The sequence below is a fragment of the Urocitellus parryii genome, chromosome 9, assembly GCF_045843805.1.
Source record: "Urocitellus parryii isolate mUroPar1 chromosome 9, mUroPar1.hap1, whole genome shotgun sequence".
In the NCBI taxonomy this organism is placed as follows: Eukaryota; Metazoa; Chordata; class Mammalia; order Rodentia; family Sciuridae; genus Urocitellus; species Urocitellus parryii.
The window spans coordinates 69,578,744-69,600,593 of record NC_135539.1 but is presented as its reverse complement, the minus strand read 5'-3'; the positions used below and the strand labels follow the sequence as shown (position 1 = coordinate 69,600,593).

The window sequence follows — 21,850 nt, the reverse complement described above, 5'->3', positions numbered from 1 at the left end:
TCAGTCCATCAATTGCAGCAGTCGCAACCGGCCACATAAATGTAAAGGAAGAGAGTTTGCCGGCACTTTAATGAGGAAGTTACTTTGTCCTCATCTCTGCAATGTTCTGACTTGACACTTGTGTGCTCATTTGCAGCTTCTGCAGCAGGCCACCTCTTCCAGCAACCTGGGTGCATTCAGTGGCATTCAGCAAATGGCTGGTAAGTCCTGAAGCCTGTCTTTCCTTTTGACCATGCAGTTGTCCGGGTTCATTCAGAGGGGCAGAGAAAAGAAGCAGGGAAAAAGAACAAAGCGTAATTACCAGACTTATTAGCTTTCTGTCTTAGGTGTTAAAATTGGAATCAGTTGCTCCCGAGTGGTTCTTCTACTTTTGCATTTCCTACCTACCCTTCCATGTGGGTAACAGTTATAAGGTGAGGGGGCTAAGAATTCCTCTCTAGGATGCTCTGTAGTCATTGTTTGTTGTTGTTGTTATTTTAATGGGATTGATTACTGGAGGATTTCCAGCAAATTTCTATATCCAGTACAGCCAAAATGATTGACATACCTCTAACATTTTAATAATAGGCAGTCAATAAAAATGTTCTGACCTCCATAATGAAAGCCAAGATTGCAGTCCTATATTTGATACAGTTGTAGTCCCTTGATAATGACAGACAATTAACAGTGTGCCTTTTTTTTTTTTACTTTAGTACCCCAGTTGACAGAATTGTGCATCAGAAGCTTTTATGTAAAAGTATAATCTTTGTTCTCAAGAAAATCAAAGTGCGACTGCATTTGAAAGGCAGCTCATTGAAGGATTCCTTTTCATAATGAGCTGTGCCAGTAGTTGCTGAGGCACAGTGATTAGTGAAAGGTCACTCCTACTGTGCCACCGTCCATGCTGATACCCTACCTTTACACGGGGCCAGAGCAGGCAGCATGTGCAAGAAATCAGAACACAGGTGCCCATTAACCTGCTGGGAGGAACAGTTAGGAAGCTTTTTCCTTGTTTGATTCCGAAAGGGTGGGGTAGGGGGGGATAAGTAAAAAGAACAGATTTTTGGCATATTAGAGTGAAGCACAGTTTGCTTTTATCAAGGACACCCTGAATCAATGAAATGAAGCCTAAGCATGCTACATAAAAGCCAGATTTCTTTACCTGTCACCATGAAAACTCATTTTTCTCACATTTTTTTTTTGTTCAAATGCCTATCCTTGTTTTGTTTTTTTTTTTCTTGTTTTCACTTTGAATCTGAAAAGATTTTCCCTGTGCATTCTCCCCATGTGTCTTATGACCTTCAGCCCAGCCAGGATGGTGGTCTGTGGGCTAATGGTAACTTGTTGTCTGATGGTATGCTTTGGCCTACATCAAAAATACTGCTGAATGATTTCTTGGGCTTCAAATCAATTGGCATCACCTGTTTAGTTAGCTGTAATATAGCTTTTAGGTTATTGGGGGAAAAAAGGTGTCTGGAAAACATAGTTAAATTAGTGCAGTATATTTACAAATAGCTTGGGAAGCTCGTCTTGGAACTAAGAATCACATTGAATGATTAATTTATTTTTTAATTCTATGAAGAGAACTGGAGCAACATTTGTAAAATTTTCAGGAGCCTTTTTATTTAAAAGAAAAAAAAAATGGCATACCCTAAAATAAATGCTAAGACCTGTGACGTTTTTCAGCTGATTGGAGGTTTGTTTCTCTTTACACGGACCCACCCAGATCCAAAATTAGGGGCTTTCCTTAGAGGAAGCCTCAGGCTCTCTCATTTCTGCACCTGAATAATTCAGAGAAGGTCACTTAGTCCTGAGGCTACTGCGGAGCTTGTCTCCCCAGGTGGATGGAGGGCCCTGTCATTTGTCATTAGGATGTGTGCACCTCAACCATGCCAACCACAGGTCAGGACATTAGCATCTACATGTTCCACATGCTCATCTGAAAACTAAGAGGGTCTGGGACTCACCTCAAAAGGTGCCATGTAGCAGATGGCTAATTTAAAAGCCTTCTGTAAATGCTCTGGGCTTTCCAAAATACCCATTTCTTGACCCTTCAACTTGTTAAATTCAGCATGCTAAGTCTTCCCAGGCTGTGAAATCAAATGCTGACCTGTCCATTTTCTATCAACCTCTTGAATATTTAAAGTTTTCAAAATTTAGGTGCCAAAAACTCTTGTCTTCTTGGGTGATTTCTATAAAAGTCACCCCCTATTTGTATGGGTAATCACATCTCATCTTCCTAAGGATGTGAAGCATTATGGTTTAGAGAACTCTCTTTTTTCCAGTTTAAAAAAAAAAATGGCCTCTCCCACTCCTGTCTTTTCCCAAAATCTGGGCCTCACTTGTCTTTGCCATTAACCTACACCAGTATTACGAAGTGGTCATGGTGGGTTGGGAATAGAGGTTATTTCCTAGAAGAAGCTTTGCCCAACTTCCCCAGGTGTGGGAGGGGTGCTTTCTTTCCCAAGCCCCTCCCTTCCTTCCTCATATCTGCATACACTCCCTGTTCTTGGTGCTCTTAGCCACTCTGTGAGCTTCAAGAGGGCCTGCCCTGGTGGCTGATGGACTCAGCCTCTAACTCCTCTGTGAGGTGCTCATGGCTAGTTGTGAAGGGATGAGTGAATAAATCTGTAAGTGAACAGATGTAAATTTGTATTTTGTATGCATTCCCAATAGAGCTTAAGTTAAATGAATGAAAGAAATTTGGTTTTAGCCATAGATATATATATGTGTGTGTGTGTGTGTGTGTGTGTGTGTGTGTGTGTGTGTGTATATATATATATATATATATATATATATATATATATAAACAAACTAAGAATTTTTGAATTAAGAATTTTGGTTAGCCATGTATATACATAAACAACAACAAAAAAATTATATAAACTAAATTCAATATCTTCACAAATGAATTGTTGGGCATTTGGAGGTAGTGTGTATACTATAAAACATGTTCTAGAGCACATTCTGTATAACAGATACAAGCAGAAGCTATATGATAACAGTATCCAGGGAGCCCAAGAGGTCATTTATCTACAATCCCACCTGATATTAAAGTGTGTATTGATGGACTGGGGGTGTGGCTCAGTGGTAGAGTGTCTGCCTGGCATGCACAGGCCCTGGGTTTGATCCCCAGCACCACAAAAAAAAAAAAAATTGTTGAGTGACTGATATTGTGACATAGTGAGAATGAACACATACACAATTCATATGCAATTTTTATGTATTAAAGTGGCATATTAAAAAACTCCACATATAAAACTCAAGTACTCCCGCTTAGAATACTATCACCAAAGAGAATGAAATATTTTGGAAACCATAATATTTTGCTGTGAATAGCTCTCGACACATAATGGCCTGTCCTTCAGGAGATTGAGGTTTATAGTTAGAGTCTTAAAATCCCTCATTTATATGAGTAAAGCAGTTTCTGCTTGAGGAGAAAATAAAGTAAAGCCAAAAAAAGAAACAGAAAAAGAAATTTTAGACGACAAGTTACTAAGTAGTTGCATCAATAAAATCTAATGAGACATCAGCTATACTTTTTTCCCCAAAATAATCTTAACCATTTTCCTTTCAAATTCAAAATATCTTTAAATGTGTTTTATTATTTCTATAAAAGGGAATCTTTACTAAATATGGAATTTAAAAGTAGAAAATGGATTAGGATCAAATCTTTTATCAGCTGAATCCTTTTATGTATACATACGACTGTCCTCTTTGAAGGTGATTGATTTTATTTTCCCTCTTAAAACTTCTAATAAAAACTTGGCCATTTCTCACTCATCAGTGGTATTTGTTCAGTTGAATTTCTAAAATATGGGAAACCTGGGGCCTGACATTAGGCGAAGGATTTGGATTTTCCTTGAAGGAATAAGGGAAAAGTAGCTTTTTGACCTTTAATTTCGTTCTAACAACTATCACATCTGTGAAAATCATTCTGATAGAAAAAAAAAGTTTGCAGGTAACCTAGATCCTTGTAATCATCATGCAGTTTATTCCCACAGTGTGCCAAGGACCAAATCAGTGCTTTGTTACCAAATTACAGCTGCAAACATGGAAGTACAAAAAGGTTAAATAAGTTATGGGAGACGACAGCACCAGTAAGAGGCACGATATAGATTCAAATAATTCAAATCTCACAACTTTATGACGGAGGGGTTATCATACCCCATTTTATAGGTGGTCTCTTTAACCTCGATTAATAAACTTACCCCAAATCACTAAGCTAGTAAGCATGGATCCTCATTTTCAGTCCAACCTAGCCTGATCCAATACCTGAGCTGTCTGTGGCCTCCAAACTTATAAAACACAGAGCCTCCCTCTCCCTACCCCATTATGAATCAGCCTACTATGGGAGGAATAGAGGAACTCTACATAGAGCAGAGGGGTTGGAGGGGAAGGGAGGAGGGCATGGGGTTAGAAACGATGGTGGAATGTGATGATCATTATTATGCAAAGTACATGTATAAAGACACGAATTGGTGTGAATATACTTTGGATACAACCAGAGATATGAAAAATTGTGCTCTATATGTGTAATAAGAATTGTAATGCATTCCTCTATAAATATATATATATATATATATATGTGTGTGTGTGTATGTAGAAACACGGAGCCTCGTGTCTCAGCCAGTTCAGGTAATGTCAGCATAAATGTACGTGCTGCAGTGATTGACTACAGGAACAATTTAACAGGCCAAATAATGAGTTGAATTCCAGCCTGAGCTAGAACCCCATAACTATTAAAAAGGAAGCAATTCAGAGAAAGTAACTGGAAACTGCCTCCCTTCATTCTGGAAAATATTTCCAGTTTTTTAAGAGTAGGTCATTCTTCGTTGGAGGGGGATTTTTTTTTTTTTTTAGAATGAGGAATTCTTCTTTAAAAAAATTATAGATATTTGAAGTTATAGGTGAAGAGAAATTATCTGTTGATGAACAAGGGAAAATGCTTCCTTTAAATTCTGATTTTCAGTAAAGCTGATGGTAATTCTCTTTCAGATTACCTGGTCTAGAATTTTTTTAAAATATTTATTTTTTTTAGTTTTAGGTGGACACACTCTCTTTATTTTACATTCATGTGGTGCTGAGGATCGAACCCAGTGCCTTGTGCATGCTAGGTGAACGCTCTACCACTGAGCCACAACCCAGCGCTAGAATTTTTAAGTTAACAAAATTGCAGAATACAAATGTTTGCTTAAAACAACAAAATAGCTCTCCTTTTATCAATTTGAATTCTCCCAGAGAAGACTGTCTTGGAGTGTCTGTCACAAGTGGAGAAGAGGGAAGGCATTTGCACAATGTATGGGAGCCCTGAGAAGCTCCACTTGGAGCGGCTCCCAGTGTGGTGGAGCGTGCATGGTAGGCCCACAAAGACCCTGTGTTCTTCCTGAGTCTCCAGCAGTCTGCACCACAGACACTTCCTGCGAATGTGCTAATAGGCCTTATGAGAATGTTCTATAACCACCCATCTGTCACTTTTTAACAGACCTGATTGGCAAGCACTTGTAACAACTGACATCTGTTCTCGCTTATTGATATGCAGATTTATGGTAATTGCTATGAACAATAAGACACAAAATTACCTAAGGTGAACATTAAATTAAAATTTCATGCCCTTCTCCTTATAAATAATTTTTTTAAAATCTTATGTTTCAAGTAGGCATATTGTGCATCTGTTTTGTACATAATTTCTTCGTTTGGAGAAGGATTTTTTTTCCCTAAGTAATGAATGAAAAGTGGATCCCTGTATTCCCAACTTTTTTTTTCCCCTTTTACCATCATCATAGCGGCTCACTGTTAGATTTCCTAAAATTTCAAATGTTTTGCATGTCTCGTCACCCCACTTATTGCCCCTGGTTTGAGGGGTGCCCATCTGAGCAGAGTGCTTCGTGAAGTTAAATGTCAGTTTTTCTTCTCAGAAAAGCTAGCTGTGTGCCAAGCCAGAACGAGCTTCCGGAAGGGTGACAGGCGCCTCTCCGTCTGGTGCCCTTTCATGGTGATTATGTAGGAGTAAGAGAAAGTGTGACTAGGGGGGTGGAAAATGAGGAGGCGCCTGTGACAGGAGCTGAGAAAGAGGGAAAGGACAAGGAGAACTCACACACCCCAAAGAAGAAGAAAATAGGAACCAGAAATATGAATTCCAAAATGAGCAGGAGCAGGCCCCCCACCCCACCCCCCATGGCCTGTGGAGCCTGGACTTGACCCTGGGGAAGAATAACGCAAAGCAGAAAAGGAGGCAGCTCACTCCTGGGAGCAGGCTCAGGGTCTGGGGTAGCCCAGGCCTGCAGGGTGACACTAGAGAAGGTGGTGTAACTGGAGATAAGACTTGGTGAGCCTGTCCTGACCCAGCTGCCCACGTGGTTTCCATAACAGGGGCAGTGACTTCCTCCAAGGGAGGAAGGGATGATGAGATGCCACTTCCCAGGTGAGGGCTCCCAGGCTGTGGATGCATGTCAGTCACCACACACACATGCTGTTGCCACTGAAGGGTTCAGAAGCACTGTGTCCAAAAGAAACGTCCCAGGCTCCTTCTACTTGCCCCAGACTCATTTCCCTGACATCAGTAGCATTTGGAAGACCAGGGTAGTTCAGGAATGTCCTTGAGGAGGGATGAGCTAGAGAGTAGGCAGAAGGCCTCTGCCTGGCAGACACAAGAACACTGGGCAGAGGGAAACGGCTCCTTCGTTACCCGGCAGCCTCTGTCCAGGTTGGTACCCCATTTTAAAGGTGGTCTCTGTGAGGTTCTGCTCGAGTCCTCCTGAGTTTCAGCTGTGCCCAGAAACGCAGCTAAGCCTGCAGAAGATCTGATGTGGTGGGCTGCTTCTGTTGGTGCATGGGTGGGTGTCTTTGTTCTGAATGGGAGAAGGGGCTGTTTCCTTTCCTCCTCCCCCGCTGTTCTCTGTGTCATCACTCCTCAGCTATCACTTCCCGAGTCTTCCTGTCACATAGTCACTGTCCCGACCCTAGACTTGTCACTTAATGGCTTCCTGCTAGGACTTGTGTCTTTTTCAAGTTGTCTAGATTTATTTTACTTTTTTTTATAGTCTATCACAAAAAACATTTTGCACATGATCTCTCTCTCTCTCTCTCTCTCTCTCTCTCTCTCTCTCTCTCTCTCTCACACACACACACACACACACACACACACACACCCCTTCATAAAATTTCAGGAAGTTCATAGACCACCTGAATCTCTCTGAGGGCCCCCAGTTGTGTGGGAGAAGCAGCATGAACAGCCTCAGTATGGAGAAGAGGCCAGGGGTCCATTGGTTCACCAGGGTACTTGACACCAGTGGTCTCTGGCATCTGGGATCCTGGTAATGGATGCAAAAGGAATCACATTAAGAAATTTAAGAATTCGGTGATTTAGAGAGCAAGACATAGTACATAGTCACAAAGTGGTTACTAGTTAACTCAGTTCTTAGCTACTAATGAAGATCTAATTCAGTTCCTGGATTTCAGACACCATGATTAAGTGGAGAACAGGACTGTAAGACACTGTCTCCCAGGCCTGCCGTTCCCACTCCCAGGTCTCGAATTTGCTTCTGCTGGATTAACAGGCCTTCCCTGGCAGCTTCATGGGCTGAGTGCATAAGACGGTGGCAAGTCCACTCTGGGCAACTGTGCAGGTTACAGTTGACTTCTAAAGCCCCGGCCACAACTCCTTTTAAACCCCGCACCATTCCATCCCCTTCCTTCCTCTCCTCCCTGTCCCTCCTAAACTTTTCTGAGGTAGGAAGTTTAATGAAGTAAGTAAAGACCAAGACTCAAGGACAAACAGGCAAAAGAGGCCCAGATGGGGACCAAGAGGACAGAAGGGACACAACAAGGAGGCCAATTCAACAAGGCAGGGCAGCCACATGGAGAAGAAAGCAGAATTCTCACATTTACCCATTCCTGCTCCCTGGGGTGTTGCCCTTGCAGAATGGGAAATGGTGTTTTGACCTCCTCATGCCTTAGTTTCCCCTCTCTCTGGCCTGCACACAGCAGTAAGGCCACCACCGTGTGGGTTTGTTATGAATACCAAGTCAGGGACCACACGTAGAGCACTGAGGATGCGTGGCACGTGCTTTATCCTCATGACCATTGTCCTCATTATTTGAGGTAATACTGCAGTTACTAGTCTTGCCAAGAGTCTTCCTCTTTGAACAACTACTGGGCATTGTTCTTGGACATTTCCATGTATTGACCCTCAAGAAGTAGGTTCCATTGTAATTCCACTTGATCCTTGGGAACCCCAAGGCACAGAACCAATTTGCTCCAGGTGGTCTGGTTGGAGTAGTGGGCAGAGCTGGGTTGATTTAAACCCAGGGCATCTGAGATTGGAGCTTGCATGCTTCAACACCAGCACAACCACCTCTGCTGAGTGGCAGTGTCACTGTTGCCATTGAGAATTCTGTGCATTCCAAGCCTTAGGAACAGGAGATAGTGTGAAGAACAGGATGTCCCTGCCAGCCCTGCACCGAGAAAAGCAGAAATGTGGGGGTTACCACTGGGAATGGGGCCCCCATCTGGAAAGTTGGCTGACGCACCTCTGTGGTACTGAACGCTTTTATTTGGGAGTGGTATTTGGGGGGAATCAGGAAAGCCTGATGGGTTGTCACACCAGACCATGACAGGACTGCAGAGAAGGGGCAAGGTGTGATCCCCCATTTCTCACTGGCTGGTGTTTTCCTGTACTTTTCTGGCATCTCCCTCAAATGAGATTTTGTGAGAATTTGGTTCTGAATCTGGGCCTATTTCCAGAAACTGATGAACCAAAAGGATTTCCCCCAGTCATTGGCTTCTCCCTGCCCCAAACTCCAGCAACCTCCCTGGGCACTGGCTGTCCTATTCCCACTCCATCCTCAATGTCTGACACAGGGTCTGGCCCATGGTGGCCACTTAGGTGCTGGCTGGGTGGAAGGATGGATGCCTGGGTGAACAGTGGACAGGCAGACATCCTCCTGCCTTACTAGTTCTAACACCTCTGCTCTACCTTTTCCCTCAAATCCCTCAGACACTGGGGATCACAGTGGCATCAGCTTTCCATTCTTCATCTCGGCTCCCGCAGAAGAGAGTTTGCAGATGACACACAGACTGTGCATCTGTGCCATGCGCAGGAGGATCTGCTGCCATTGGCTGTTCTTAGCCAAGGACCTGATGTCTCTAACCTGGAAGAACAGGCTTGGCCAGGCCATCACACAGCTCTCTAGCTCCAGTACTATAGCGCCCAACTCAGGAGGGTCACAGATGTCCTGGAGGAGGATTCCTCTGGCCTGAGCCTTGAGTCATGCTTCAGCCTTGTGTTGATTTTGCCAGATGCTTGTTCTAGTTTTTACTTCAGCACCAACCCTCTTCTTTTTTTCCCCTGGTGGTGATGTAGTCTGGTCATCTGGCTCCCATCAAGAAAATAATCAGTCCCGAGGGATGGTCGGATGCTGCAAGGTGCCTCACTGAGAGCCCCAGGGCCTGGGAGCTCTTGGCACCCTCAGGCCCAGGTGCACTCATGTTGCTTTGGGGAAGTAGAGCCCTCCGTTGGGGCCAGGTGCTTCTGCACTAAAGCTAGGCAGCTGCCATAACTTCCTCCATTTCCATTTTGTTAAAGTAAGACTGAAAAAGAAGACCTGCGCTTCTGAACACCCACGTTCCCATAAACATGACACTGTTCGACCCTTGATCAGAGGGAACAAGAGAGAGCCTTGTTTCCAGTCGCATTTACTCCATGAGACAGGCTGGCGGAAAGTCTAAGTTTTTCTTACAGAAATTCACAGGATTCCACAAATACTCGTGTCCTGGCTTCTAAGCATCCCCACCAAATAAGTAGGTTTTAAAAAATAGGTGTTTGGCTTTCCAGCCACCAGGTCTGAATGTCTCCTAGAAGAAGATAAGAATATCATTTTTAACAAAATGAGAATGCATTTTGCAACAAAGACGTAGAAGCAAACCCTGAAGGAAGGGGCAGAAGAGTACAGAAGTGCCTAACTCATGCTTATTCTGAGAGTGCCACGCCAGTGGCTAGGGGCTTACTCTGGTGTGTTGCTAGAACATTCGCCCACCCATAGCAACCTCCCCCAACACATATGGGATCAGCTATCAGGCAATTGTTCCTAAAGCAGATTAAATTTGCTCAAGAGACATTTATTAAGTATCTAGTTTTGAGGCCCAAGAAGAAGGTAAAATTAAGCTGATTACTGAACTCCAGTGTGTGTGTGTCTGTCTGTGTCTGTCTGTCTCTCTCTCTCTCTCTCTCTCTCTCTCTCTCTCTCTCTCTCTCTCATTCTTCTCTATAAGGGGAAAGGTGTTGTTTCCTGCTTCTCACCTGTGTGCTCTCTTACTGTGAAACCAATCATGGAAAATAGGTGGATTGTTCAGAGAGCCTGTGGATTGAGAAATTGAAGGGGGAGGAAAAAAGAAATTGAAACTTCCTGTGGCAGGGACATCTGACCCAAGTCCAGCCTTAGGTCACTGCCCCAGGTCTCTCAGCTGATCCCACCCTCGTGCTTACAAATTTTTAATTTCCTTGTTTTTTTCCTTAATTTTTTACTTGCCAGAAAGTCACTGTACTTAAAAATAGCACAGTTTTAAAAACAATCTTTAAAAAAAATTTTTAAACATAAATACCTTTAAAATACAAACATTTTACAAATAAAGCTATTAAAGCACTGCCATTTTAATTCATTCTTTTATTCATCAAATACTGGGCTCCAACTATGGGCATCTTTTAGAGTTCACATTTGAAATGAAGAGAAAAGTTCAGTGGCAATAACAACAATGGCTAACATTTATTGGGTACTTAGAGTTGTGCAAGAGAAATTTGCACTTGTCATCTTATTTAATCTGCCCTTTGAATTCAGGTGCAGTTAGTATGTCCACTCACTAACCAAGAAATGGAGAAACTGAGTAATTTGCTCAGAATCACCAATCTGGAAAAGTGGCAGAGCCAAGATTATAACCCATGTTGGTTCATGTTCAGAGAGAGAGCATTTAACCAATGAACTGTAATTTCCTCTGTAATACCTTATGCCATGCACCTGTCACGTTAGGGAATGAGAGTTGACTACAAAGTGCTTCTCAGCTGTCCATGCCAAGATCTCACTTTCTTGACAACTATGTCTTAAAGTTGCCAGTCTAAAGACCCTTCTGTGGGCAGTCAACACAGAGCGCTCTCTTGTCTTCTAGTTATCCCTGCCGCAGGGAGAGAAGGGAGTAGGGAGCAGGTCCTGAGTCAGGGCAGGCAGCACCCCAGTGAGGTAACTCTGCTGAGTAATTTCCTGGATAGAGCGCAGGTGCTCTTTCTTAGTACCGTGACTCTAGGAGTAGAAGATGGTATCTAAAGGACTGAAGGAGTGTCCTCTGAAAAGAGGAACAGAGACCAGCTCCCCACAGCTGGGGTGAATATATATGACATTGAGATATCTTAGCATGGTGCCACAGGCACATGCTCTTGTCATCTGCCCTGATGACCTTGGGAGCCTGCTCTCATCTGGAAGCTGGGGAAGTGGGACTATTGCTAATGATACTTTTCTCTTTCCCCCACAGGCATGAATGCTTTACAGTTACAGAATCTGGCCACACTGGCTGCCGCAGCAGCCGCAGCCCAGACCTCAGCCACCAGCACCAACGCAAACCCTCTCTCAACCACAAGCAGCGCCCTGGGTGCCCTCACGAGCCCCGGTGAGTGGAAGTGTCCTTCCCAGCAGTGATGCAGGAGGAGTGTGGACAGACAGGTCTGCATGTGCCCAGGTGCCAAGGGTGAGGCTAGACATGACCAGGACAGGACCAGGAGACTGGCACTGGACATCTGGGTTATTTTTTTTTTTAAGAAACAAAACTTGAATGTGTGTTTTATTTTCCAAGATGAAATGAGGAAAGTTCTCAGTAAAAGAATCCACTGGGGATAGCAGTTCTCACGCATTCGTTTTGTTTCAAAAAAGATTTGTACTGTCCACTCAGTCCTCAGGAAGTCATCTCTGTGAGGAACCTCGGTTTCTCAGGCCTACTTTTGTCCAGTCCTCTTTAAAAAAAAAAAAAAAAAAAAAAAAGAAAGAAAAAGAAAAGAGAAAAAACAATTTAAGAACTCTGTTAAATCACAAAATTCCTATCGTTTTTGGTGTTGGATTTCACACCAGGTCCATCCTTCACATTTGATTTTAAAATCCACAATCTAACAAGGAACATCTTTGTTGTTCATTTATGGTCGGATTCTGGGCTATGTAATTCATTCTTTCTTCCTCAGGAACTTTGTTGCCTTATTCAAAAGCAGATGCCATTTTTCTTTTCATACAAGGCAAATATAATGTGGTTGCTTGGATACCATGATTTGTTTTCTTTAGAAAAAAAAAAAAAAGGCAGAATGTTTGACTGGCTTTTCTTCTCTGAATTTTCTAGACCTTGATAGATGATCTCACATGAAGGAGTTGACCTGGACCATCTCCAAGCCTCCTTCTAACTTTGAAAATCCCATGACCCTCTATCAGCTGTGCCCAAACAAGTAGCTAAACTCTACTGAATTACAGGAGGGTTTTCTCCAGCTCACCGGAGACGGTGTTCTTAGGCTTTCAGGGAGCAGTGACATACATTCCTTGTACCTGTAACGCTTGGGAGAACAGCAGCCCTTGATCTTTATAAAACATTGTCTAAGACATCTCACCTTCAGTGTGGATTGGATAGAGAAACCTAAGGGATAGTTAGGAGAATCTGGTGGATTTATCCTTAATGTGCAGAAAAATCTCATGGTGACAGCAGAGAGGTATAGTGACTTCATTCTCTAAAATGTTTTAAAAACATTTGACCATGGTTGCTCATTTTATGCCTTGAGTCGTATTCCTGAAAAATCAACTGTAAGTCAGTTTTTATAAGAAACAAAATTATATCTTTAAAGCAGTCCACAAACTTATAGAAATCTTTTCATGGTCCATTTTAAGAAACATAAACACTTTGTTAACAGATTCAAAGTTTGGTCTCTACTTTATCCATTTTATAAATCAAATTTCAAGGTATTTTACTACCTAAGAATTTCTCTTCCCATATTAGGACTATGAAATAATTAAAATAGCACAGAGTATCATATGTGCATTTTATTGTATTTTAAGCTAGAAGACTTACCACTTTAAAAAAGCCAACTACAGAAGTGGATGTAGTTGATCAGCATAAATAACTAATTTAATGATATGAATAATGTAATTCATATCTACAAGGTACCTGGACAGCGTTAGGCACTGGCCTGGTGCTGGGGATATGGCAGTGGACAGATGCCCTGCCTTCTCTCAGGAGTCCTTCAGGTCTCTCGGGAACCTGCACAATAAGCAAATAAATGTATGATATATATGTGCTAAGTAGGTCTTTTAAGAGGATCAAACAGAATAAGGTGAAGAGGGCAAAAGGATTGAAGGAAGTGATCCCTCTCTCAAAAGATGACATTTAAGCAGAAACCTGAATGTAGTGAAGGAAGCCCCAGGGGTCTTCAGGCAGGGAACTGAGCAAGCATCAATGCCAGGGTGGGGGGCTTGGCCTGAAGATAAAGTAGCCTGAAGCACTGGTGCCCAGCCGAGGGAGGAGGGAGAGCCAGAAGGGAGAAGATGCACGCAATGGGCCCACAGCCTTCCTGTTAGTGTAGTGAGGATGGTGATCTGCTGCAGCCATCTTGAGATGCAGGTGCTCATCCTCGGAAGATGGCTTGAGTGAATGTCCGGAAGAAATTTTTAAAATATTTGGCAATCAGGTTTTTTCTCTGAGACCAGAGCAAAAAGGAAAACACACTTGGAGACAGATTTTCCATCTTTCTGCTCTAGTCAGACATCAGCATTAGCAAAGCATCCTTCCCACACTCTCACAGAGACATTCTGCCCTTTGCAAATTCTGTTACCTGAGGTGTCATTGAAAGGGATTTTTCTCTTCTCTGTCGAGGAATCCTTTTCATAATAGCCAAAAGTATTTCATTAGAATCCTGAAGTGTACCAGCAAAAATTACTTAAATCTACATTTCAATTATTTTTTCCTAATTGTAACTTTAAAAAAAAAAACTAGTATTTAAGTGAAAGTAAATTTATTTGTCTAATTTCCATCAGGGATTTTTTCAAAGTGACAAAAATTGTAGTTAGTAGAATTCACAACTCTCCCCTTCATCCAGGCAGTTTCCTATGAAAGAAAAGGGATTGGAAGCCATTCCTAAAGCCAATGCCTTTGTTTAGTTTTAAAATAATAATACACTGGGCTTATATGTGTACCCATCACCCTGAAATGTACGGAAGCCTCATCCTACACAGGCCTTGGTTCTACCCTTGTTTTAAATGTCTCTGAAGCTTCAGACAAATTCATCTAGAAAGGAAAGGGACAATGTAATCCCCCAAACTATTAATTTTTTAAAATAATTGTAAATTTATCTTTTCATTTTTACATACCCAGAAAAAGTCTCCCTACAGCATTATTATAAATGATTTTAAACAGTCTTGGCTTTAAAACATGAAAGATTAAGCTTTAATTTTTGTTTAAAAAAAATCCCCTTAGGCAATAAATAGGTTCCTTTGTCTCATGGCCTTGAAATAAAAATTAAAATAGTTTAAATTGCCCATGGTTAGAATAAGTGTTACATGCAATTATCAGATGGTAGTGAATAAAATTAGAAATTAAATCATGAAAGAATAAAAACCAGGTAAGTGCATATTATGCCTTTTATGAGTTTCTCACGGGTCTTTTGAAGCCTAATTTAATCGTGTTTCTTGTCTTTTTATTTTGATATGATAATTTTTCCTTTGTTTACTTCACTCTCCTGTTTAGTTAATTAATTCTTGGGTCGTAGCGCCTTACCCAGTTTTGAACCTGTTTTTGAGGATTGCTTCTCTGTGTTTATAGAAGAAGGCAAGTTGGGAGGCATGCAGTATTCGCCTCCACCCCACGTGTTGTAGACGTGCTGTTTGGTCATTTCGAGAGCTTGCAGGAGAACATTACCATTACTGCATGTGAACCCTTCTTTGGCATTTTCTGTCTAAAACCTAATAGTGTATTCATGTGCCACATGATTTTTCTGATCTCCTCCTATTTTCTTTTTTTTAAATATTTATTGTTTGGTTGTAGTTGGAAACAGTGCCTTTATTTATTTATTTTTATGTGGTGCTGAGGATCAAACCCAGGGCCTTGCCCATGCTAGGCGAGTGCTCTGCTGCTGAGCCACAGCCCCAGCCCAACCTATCTTCTTTTTTAAAGAAAGAGATGTTTTAAAATTCTCCAAATGCTTCTGTGAGTGCAGACTCAGTCAAGTGCACACTTCAGGATAATGAGTGATTTTCTTCAGTGGCGCGAGGCATTTTAAAATGCAGGGAAGCATTGCTCCATTCCCATCGAGGCCTCTTTACTCTCCCCTCTAAATTTTTGGCCATCTTTCTCCCAGCTTCAAGGTGCCCCTACTTCCTTTGGGAAGTGCTGCAGATTCCTTCTGGACTATTCCAGGGAAAGGGCAGTTGAGGGTGCTTTAATGTGATTCAGACCTTTCCTGCCCTCCTCACATGGTGACAACTGGTGAGTGGATACTGTCCCTGTGGCACACCTATCACCAGAGCCAGTTCCCATAAACAACAGGAAACAAGAATTCACATCAGAGTCATCCTATAGCCTTTCCATTTATAGGAGACTTTATCGCCCATCTTTAGGCCATCTGAGAAGCTGCATTATGTGGAAATGATAGTTAGTGGCTGATAACCCATTCCTGAACCTTCTAATATGAGCAGAGCAAATATGTAAAAATGAGTTGGGCCCTTGCTGCCCACTCCAGGTGGTGACATGCACTGACACCAAGTGGGCTATGATGAGGCCAGGACAGAGGGACAGACAGACAAAGGGCATTGAGAAAGGCCTTCTCCTTCAGACTACCGCAGTGATACCTCAACCTCAGAAAGTCCAAGCCTAAACTTCTTCCCCCATTGACCAGGTCATCGCACCACACCCCACCTGTTACAGGCATTATTTCAGTCACCAATGGAACTTGGTGGCTGGTGTTCAGAGCCAGCCAGGGCTCAGCAACACACTCCAGTGCCTCCTCATTCTCCAGGAGTCTGTGGAGTAGCCGGTTCCCTGTGAGCATCTTTTCCCTCCCAGTTGACACCAACTTGAACTCCCTTGGCATTCCTGGAATAGCCTCCAACTAAGCTCCTGCCCTCTCTCCACTTTGCCCACTGCTGGAAAACGAAACCTCCACATTCAGACCCTTGTATTCAACTCGCCTTGGTCTGGACCAGGGGAAAAGACACTCCTGAGCAGGGTGACCCTGTCCTGTCTCATCTGCTCACTCTCCACATCAGAACTGCACGGCCTGCCTGGAGCGGTCACACTCCAGTGCTGCCTCATTCCCACCTTCATGCTGGTGGATTCCTATACCTAGATGCCTTCTCTCCCCTTTCTTCTGTGAAACCTCCCACATCATTAGATGATGTTAGTGCTCGTTCTTGGGAAGATTAGGTACAGGTCTAAAGCTGGTACTTTTGATACACACTCTAAGAAGCTCCCTTAGGAGCTTTTTGAGGGTGGAGGATAGAGGGAAGTATCGGCAGGAGTAGGTGACCTATGAACCACATCCATGCTCCTACGCTGCCAGTGTGCTCTGCACACCACACCTTCACCAAAATACTCATCCTGTAGCTTTGCACAATAGCCACTGGACGCATGTCTCCTCCCTTGCCCTCTAGAAAGTGAGCTTTGTTTACAGTATCCACAGTTTGTGGCTTATTTGTAATCCCCACTGCTTTTGGAGCAACACATCACATACAGGCCTGCAAGGGTGGTGGTATTATTATTAACAGCTCAGTGGAATAGCCAAGTGAAAACAGTCTAAGAATGGAGTTGGGAGAGCCATTCATTCTAGTACAGTGCACCCTTAAGGAGGCATCTGAGACCATCACAGTGATGTTGACAGAGTCAGTAAACCCACCTCACAACCCACGTCCTCACACAAGTTAGACAAGTGCTCTATCACTGAGCCACACCCCTAGCCCTTTTGAGATAGGGTCTTGCAAAGTTGCCCAGGCTGGCCTCAAACATTTGATCCTCCTGTCTCAGTCCTCAAGTCACGTGGATTGCAGACATGCACCAGCACACCCGACTCCATGATCAAGTTCCTGAGGAATCCAAACAGCCACAACTTCTATGTGAATATTCAGTTCTGACAGGCTTCTGAAGAATGAATGAATGCTAACTTACATTAGAACAAAGTCATATGAAGCATTTTTTTTATTAACAATCTCACAGAGTGGCTTTCAAAATGTTCTGATGTCAGCATATAGAATAAGAAAGCATCCTGTATCAAAGGCACTTCATTTTCAAAAGAACCACCTACTCTAACGGGGGATTTTGAAAGATGACACAACAGCTCCTCCTCCGCCAGCACCCTTAACTTCCTGCGCATGGCTAACTCTGCAGAGCCCTGGCATTCCCACACAGGTTAGGTGCAGCAAGACCCCACTTGGCCTCTCAGGGTACCTTGATTCGTACTGTACTTATGAAATATAAGGCACTTTATTAATTCAGGAACCAGTTATTTCTGTGAAGAATCCCCGAGTCTCTCCCGCCCCTTTGTCTCCTTATACCCATCTTTTGTCACTGCTTGTTTTCAGGGAAAATCAGTCAGTCTCAAAGTGAGCAGTTTCCCCTTCATTAGTTACCTTTCTAAGTTTTCAGTTGAGAAGAAGCAAACCAGTTAATAAAGTGAGATATTTATTTGTGCAGTTGAATCAATGAAATAATTTGAATAACCTTTAAGTATAAACTAGACTATCTGTACCCTTAAAAAACCTTTTCTTAACCAGTCTTTCTCCTGCCTCTGTCAAATTTTGTGAATTGGACAGAGGTAAGGAGGAGAAAGAACCTTCTTCTTTATTCCTCTTGTTTACATTCTATGTTTTTTCTGTGCATTTAAAGCAACAAAGTGCTCTGAGTAACATCTCCCCTTAGAGCAGATTTGTCAGGGGATAGACCCAGGAAGTGAGCAGGTTTGCCATAGAGAGTTTCACTTGGCCTTTCTGTTCTATGGCTTCTCAATAGAAGCATTACATGAAAACCAAGTTTTTAAACATTTAACTCAGAGTTCTTTTTATTTATTTATTCATTCATTCATTCATTCATTCATTCATACCGGGAATTGAACCCAGGGGCACTTTATCACTGAGCTACATACCCACCCCTTTTTATTTTTTAATGTTGAGAAAGGATCTCAAGAAGTTGCATAGAGCCTCATTAAGTTGCTGAGGCTGACCTTGAACTCACGATCCTCCTGCCTTGGCCTTCCAAATCATATGAAGGATTTCAGGCATGCAACACCACTCCAGCAGAGATCTTTTTTAAACAAATAGTTGAGAATGTGTCTTTCTAGTAAATGGTCATTTCTTTGCCATTGGTCATCTGCTGCTAAGGAGGTTTAAAGCGTCCAGTACCTTCCCAACCAGGGGAGTTTTAAAGCTTCCTCCCAGGGCTGTGAATTCTGATGTGGAATTACCTTTAAATTTCACTTGTCATCAAGAAAACTATAAGTCAAATAGTCAGAAGCACGGCTAATTCTCTAATTCATTACAGTATCCTCCTGTGCCAGAGGGTCCTTGCTTCTGCCATCACAGTGACTTTCGCACAGTGGATCTGCGGCCCACAGTCTATGAGATGCCCCTGACCTAGAGCAGACTAGAGTCACTTAATAGTCCTGAACTAATTTAAAGCTTAATAAAGCTGCACAGCTGAAAGGACAGTGTTTTATATTTCACCACAAAGCCCACACCCAGATTGATGCCGGCAGGTTCCGCCTCTCCCCAGGCTCTGCCTGCCAGGTCCTCCCATCCTGTGGGTGGACAGATCCTGTCATGCATTCTCAGGGCTGTCACTCACTTAGCACATCGCTCTTTGTTTTGAATGGGCTTTGTAATATTTACAGACACGGACTCTCATTCTTTATGTTTTCTTTTTGCTTCTAGTGGCACTGGACTCTGCTTTGATAGTGGCAGTGATTCATTTTTTTAAGTATCACTTTGCACAGCCACCCATTGTGTAGCAGATGCATGACAATCCCCTTGTGACGTTTGTATGAGCTCAGTGGTATGTTTTCTGTCCACAACCGATTATTGAGATTTTCATTCCCACTAAATTATCTATGTTGCTGCCTGATAAAACCACTTGGAGAAGCACGGCAGGCAACTGGCACTAGCGAAAAGTAATTGCTTAATCGTGTTTGTATTAGGAGAAAAAACAAAACTTGATTCTAGTCACAACTTCTCAGAAGTTATAATATAAGGATTTGTGAAAAATTTTAAGCAGTAAAATAGAAATTGTTAGTTTCTTTGTGTTTTAGTCCAGGAACTGCTATCAACTCTATATAATGGCCACATACAAAAGTAAGCAAAATGCACCAACATGTAAAATCTAGTTGGACAGCAGTCATCACAAAGATGAGGGGCACAGTGTCAGTCACAGGAAAGAGTCTGTCTTGAGGAAATGGGAGGAATTTTAATAAGTGAGTTGACGATTGAGCCAAAATTTTAAGAATTGGTAGGATTTTATAGGTAGAAATGGAATGGAAGGGGGAAAAGATCTCAAACATCAACATGCAGAAACAGAACTTAATCCATAAATGGAAATTCATCTCAGTTTTCACAAGCTTGAGATATTTGGAAAGTAATAACACAGAGGACCTGAAAAGCCAAGGCTGAGAAGCTGGGGTTTTATTTTATAGGTAATGAAGAGCCATTTAAGGATTTTGACCCTAAGAATGTCAGTGACTAGACTTATCTACTGATTAAATGTGCGGGAAGAAGTTAAGGAAAACCATACCATATTCAGTGTGGTGACCATGGAATAGTGTTTTCACTAGTGGGGAAAGGAGGAGGGAGAAGGAAGCATTTGTAATAGAAGATGATTTGCTTGGCATGTGCTGAGCTGAAGCCCACACCACACGGACAGGCCATTCACTGACATACACCCAACAGCAGTCAGAAGTCTGACCTGCAAGTTTCCCAGAGACACCAGCTGGAAGGGTGGACTGAGACTCAACTAACTGCAGAGGCAAGGCGGGCTAATGTAAGCTTTAGGTCACTGTGCTAGAATCATCCACAAGGCAGAGAAGGGGACTGGATGTGTGAGCCCTTGGCTGCTATTTAATACTAGTAGGACACACAGTCAGACCAGGAGGTGGAAGGGAGCTTTCTGGGTAACAGTGTCAGCAAAGCCACAGAGGAAGGGGCTGGAGAAGGCAAGGGTAGAGAAGAGTCATGTGAAGTTAGTATTGAGCTGGTTGCTTCGTTCTCCAGTGGCCATTCCACTGAAGAGGTAGAGCAGATGTCTCAGCTCTGCAGGCAGTGAGGGAAGGGACACAGGACTGGAGGTAGGAATTATAGAGGTCATTTTCATGAAATTTCGTGATTTTTAAAGTGTTGAAACAGTAGGATTACTAAGAAGGAGACAGTTTCGGAGAAAGCATAAACATATTTTTAGGCTTAAAAAAAAAAAAGCCAGAATAAAGAGGCCAGTAAGAGGTGAGAACTGAAGGCTGAGAATGCAGGTTGGAGAGATGGAAGCAAGCCTGCTTGCATGCCTCCTCCCACAGGGAGGGGAACAGTGCAGGGGAAGGGCAGCACTGGGGGCCAGAGAGCTCACATGGGAGGACCCCCAACTGCAGCACCTGGCCTTGTCTCTCTCTCTCCCTCGCATCAGCATAGAAGGTGAGCTGATGTGCAGAACCCCAAAGAAACACCGACTAAATGGAATGTAACCTCACAAAGGGGGAAATCCAAGTGCAGCTGTGCAGCAGGTGGCCCAGATATTGCTTTCAAAGTATAAATTGTCACACTTGGCCCCTATATCCCTGCTGCCCACCCAGCCAAATATGACTTATCTCCAAGACCCAGCAGGGCAAGCGGAAAAAGACCCTGGCTTAAATGGAAGTACCTGCTGTGGTACAGTGACCCCAGCCACCACTGGCTCATTGAAGATCCTACTTTGACTGGTGGGACCTAAAAGATCAGCAAACATCTACCCCAGTTTCAGACCCACTCTCAGGAGCTGATGGAGAGTATGTCTGAAAAGACTCACCCAGAAAAATTAGACCCAACATTAATATCTCATACTAAGTCTGGCAATGGTGACTGTGTATTCTCAACTAAATAAATCTTCTATTAATCATTTAAAAAAAAAAGAAAAAAGAACACCTGAGCTTCTGAGCGGATGGGAAGAAGTCAGCAGGCCTGGGGAGATGCCAGGAAATGAAGACAGAAGGGCGCTCACATCAGATAGAGGTTCTGAATCTAAATACCTCCCTCTAGAAACAAGCAAGGTTCACACCCAGGGTGGAAGCCTTAGAGAGTTCATCTACAGAATGTAACAGAGGAATCACATTTAATTTTCTGAGTTGTGAGATGGAATTGCTTAGTTTCACTTTCCTTCTTGATATATTAACGTTTATATATAATATATATTTATGTGAATTTATATATTTATACATACACACGTAAGTGTCTGCAGTTGCTTTTTTCTAAGAGACAATATTAAAGTATCATGGGAAAAATTTCATTATTTTAGTAAGATTAACTAAACACTGCTTCTCTGGAGATCTGTAGACTAGGTTAAAACACAAAGCTGTTTTTCTCTGAATCTCTTGCCTTTGGAGAACACACAGCTCCCACCCCTCCAAACATGGCAGGGTGTAAATGCAGGGAGAGGATGGCTTGGCTGCACAAGGTGGCAGTGAACCTTCCAGTGCCTCAAATGTGACTCAGAGGACCAGTGTCCCTCCTTATTAGAGACGAGACTACTGGATCAAGCAGAGTGAGATGGCCATGGCAGGCAACATTTCAGCATCAGGGCCAGGTGCCGAGGCCCCTGAGAGCCACACCATGTGTGCTCTCTGCTGGCCACTGGTAGGATCACA

At 42.8% G+C, this 21,850-nt stretch overlaps 1 protein-coding gene across 8 annotated transcripts in view; it reads left to right on the top strand.

Annotated features, from left to right (window-relative positions):
- Positions 1 to 21,850, top strand: part of Celf2 (CUGBP Elav-like family member 2) — a 497,862-nt gene that overhangs the window by 439,714 nt on the left and 36,298 nt on the right. For all 8 annotated transcript variants that reach the window (XM_077802701.1, XM_077802699.1, XM_077802700.1 and 5 more), the window contains 2 exons: positions 137 to 200; positions 11,500 to 11,634. In XM_077802701.1, the coding sequence (XP_077658827.1) occupies positions 137 to 200; positions 11,500 to 11,634 (199 nt within the window). The remainder of the gene's footprint in view (positions 1 to 136; positions 201 to 11,499; positions 11,635 to 21,850) is intronic.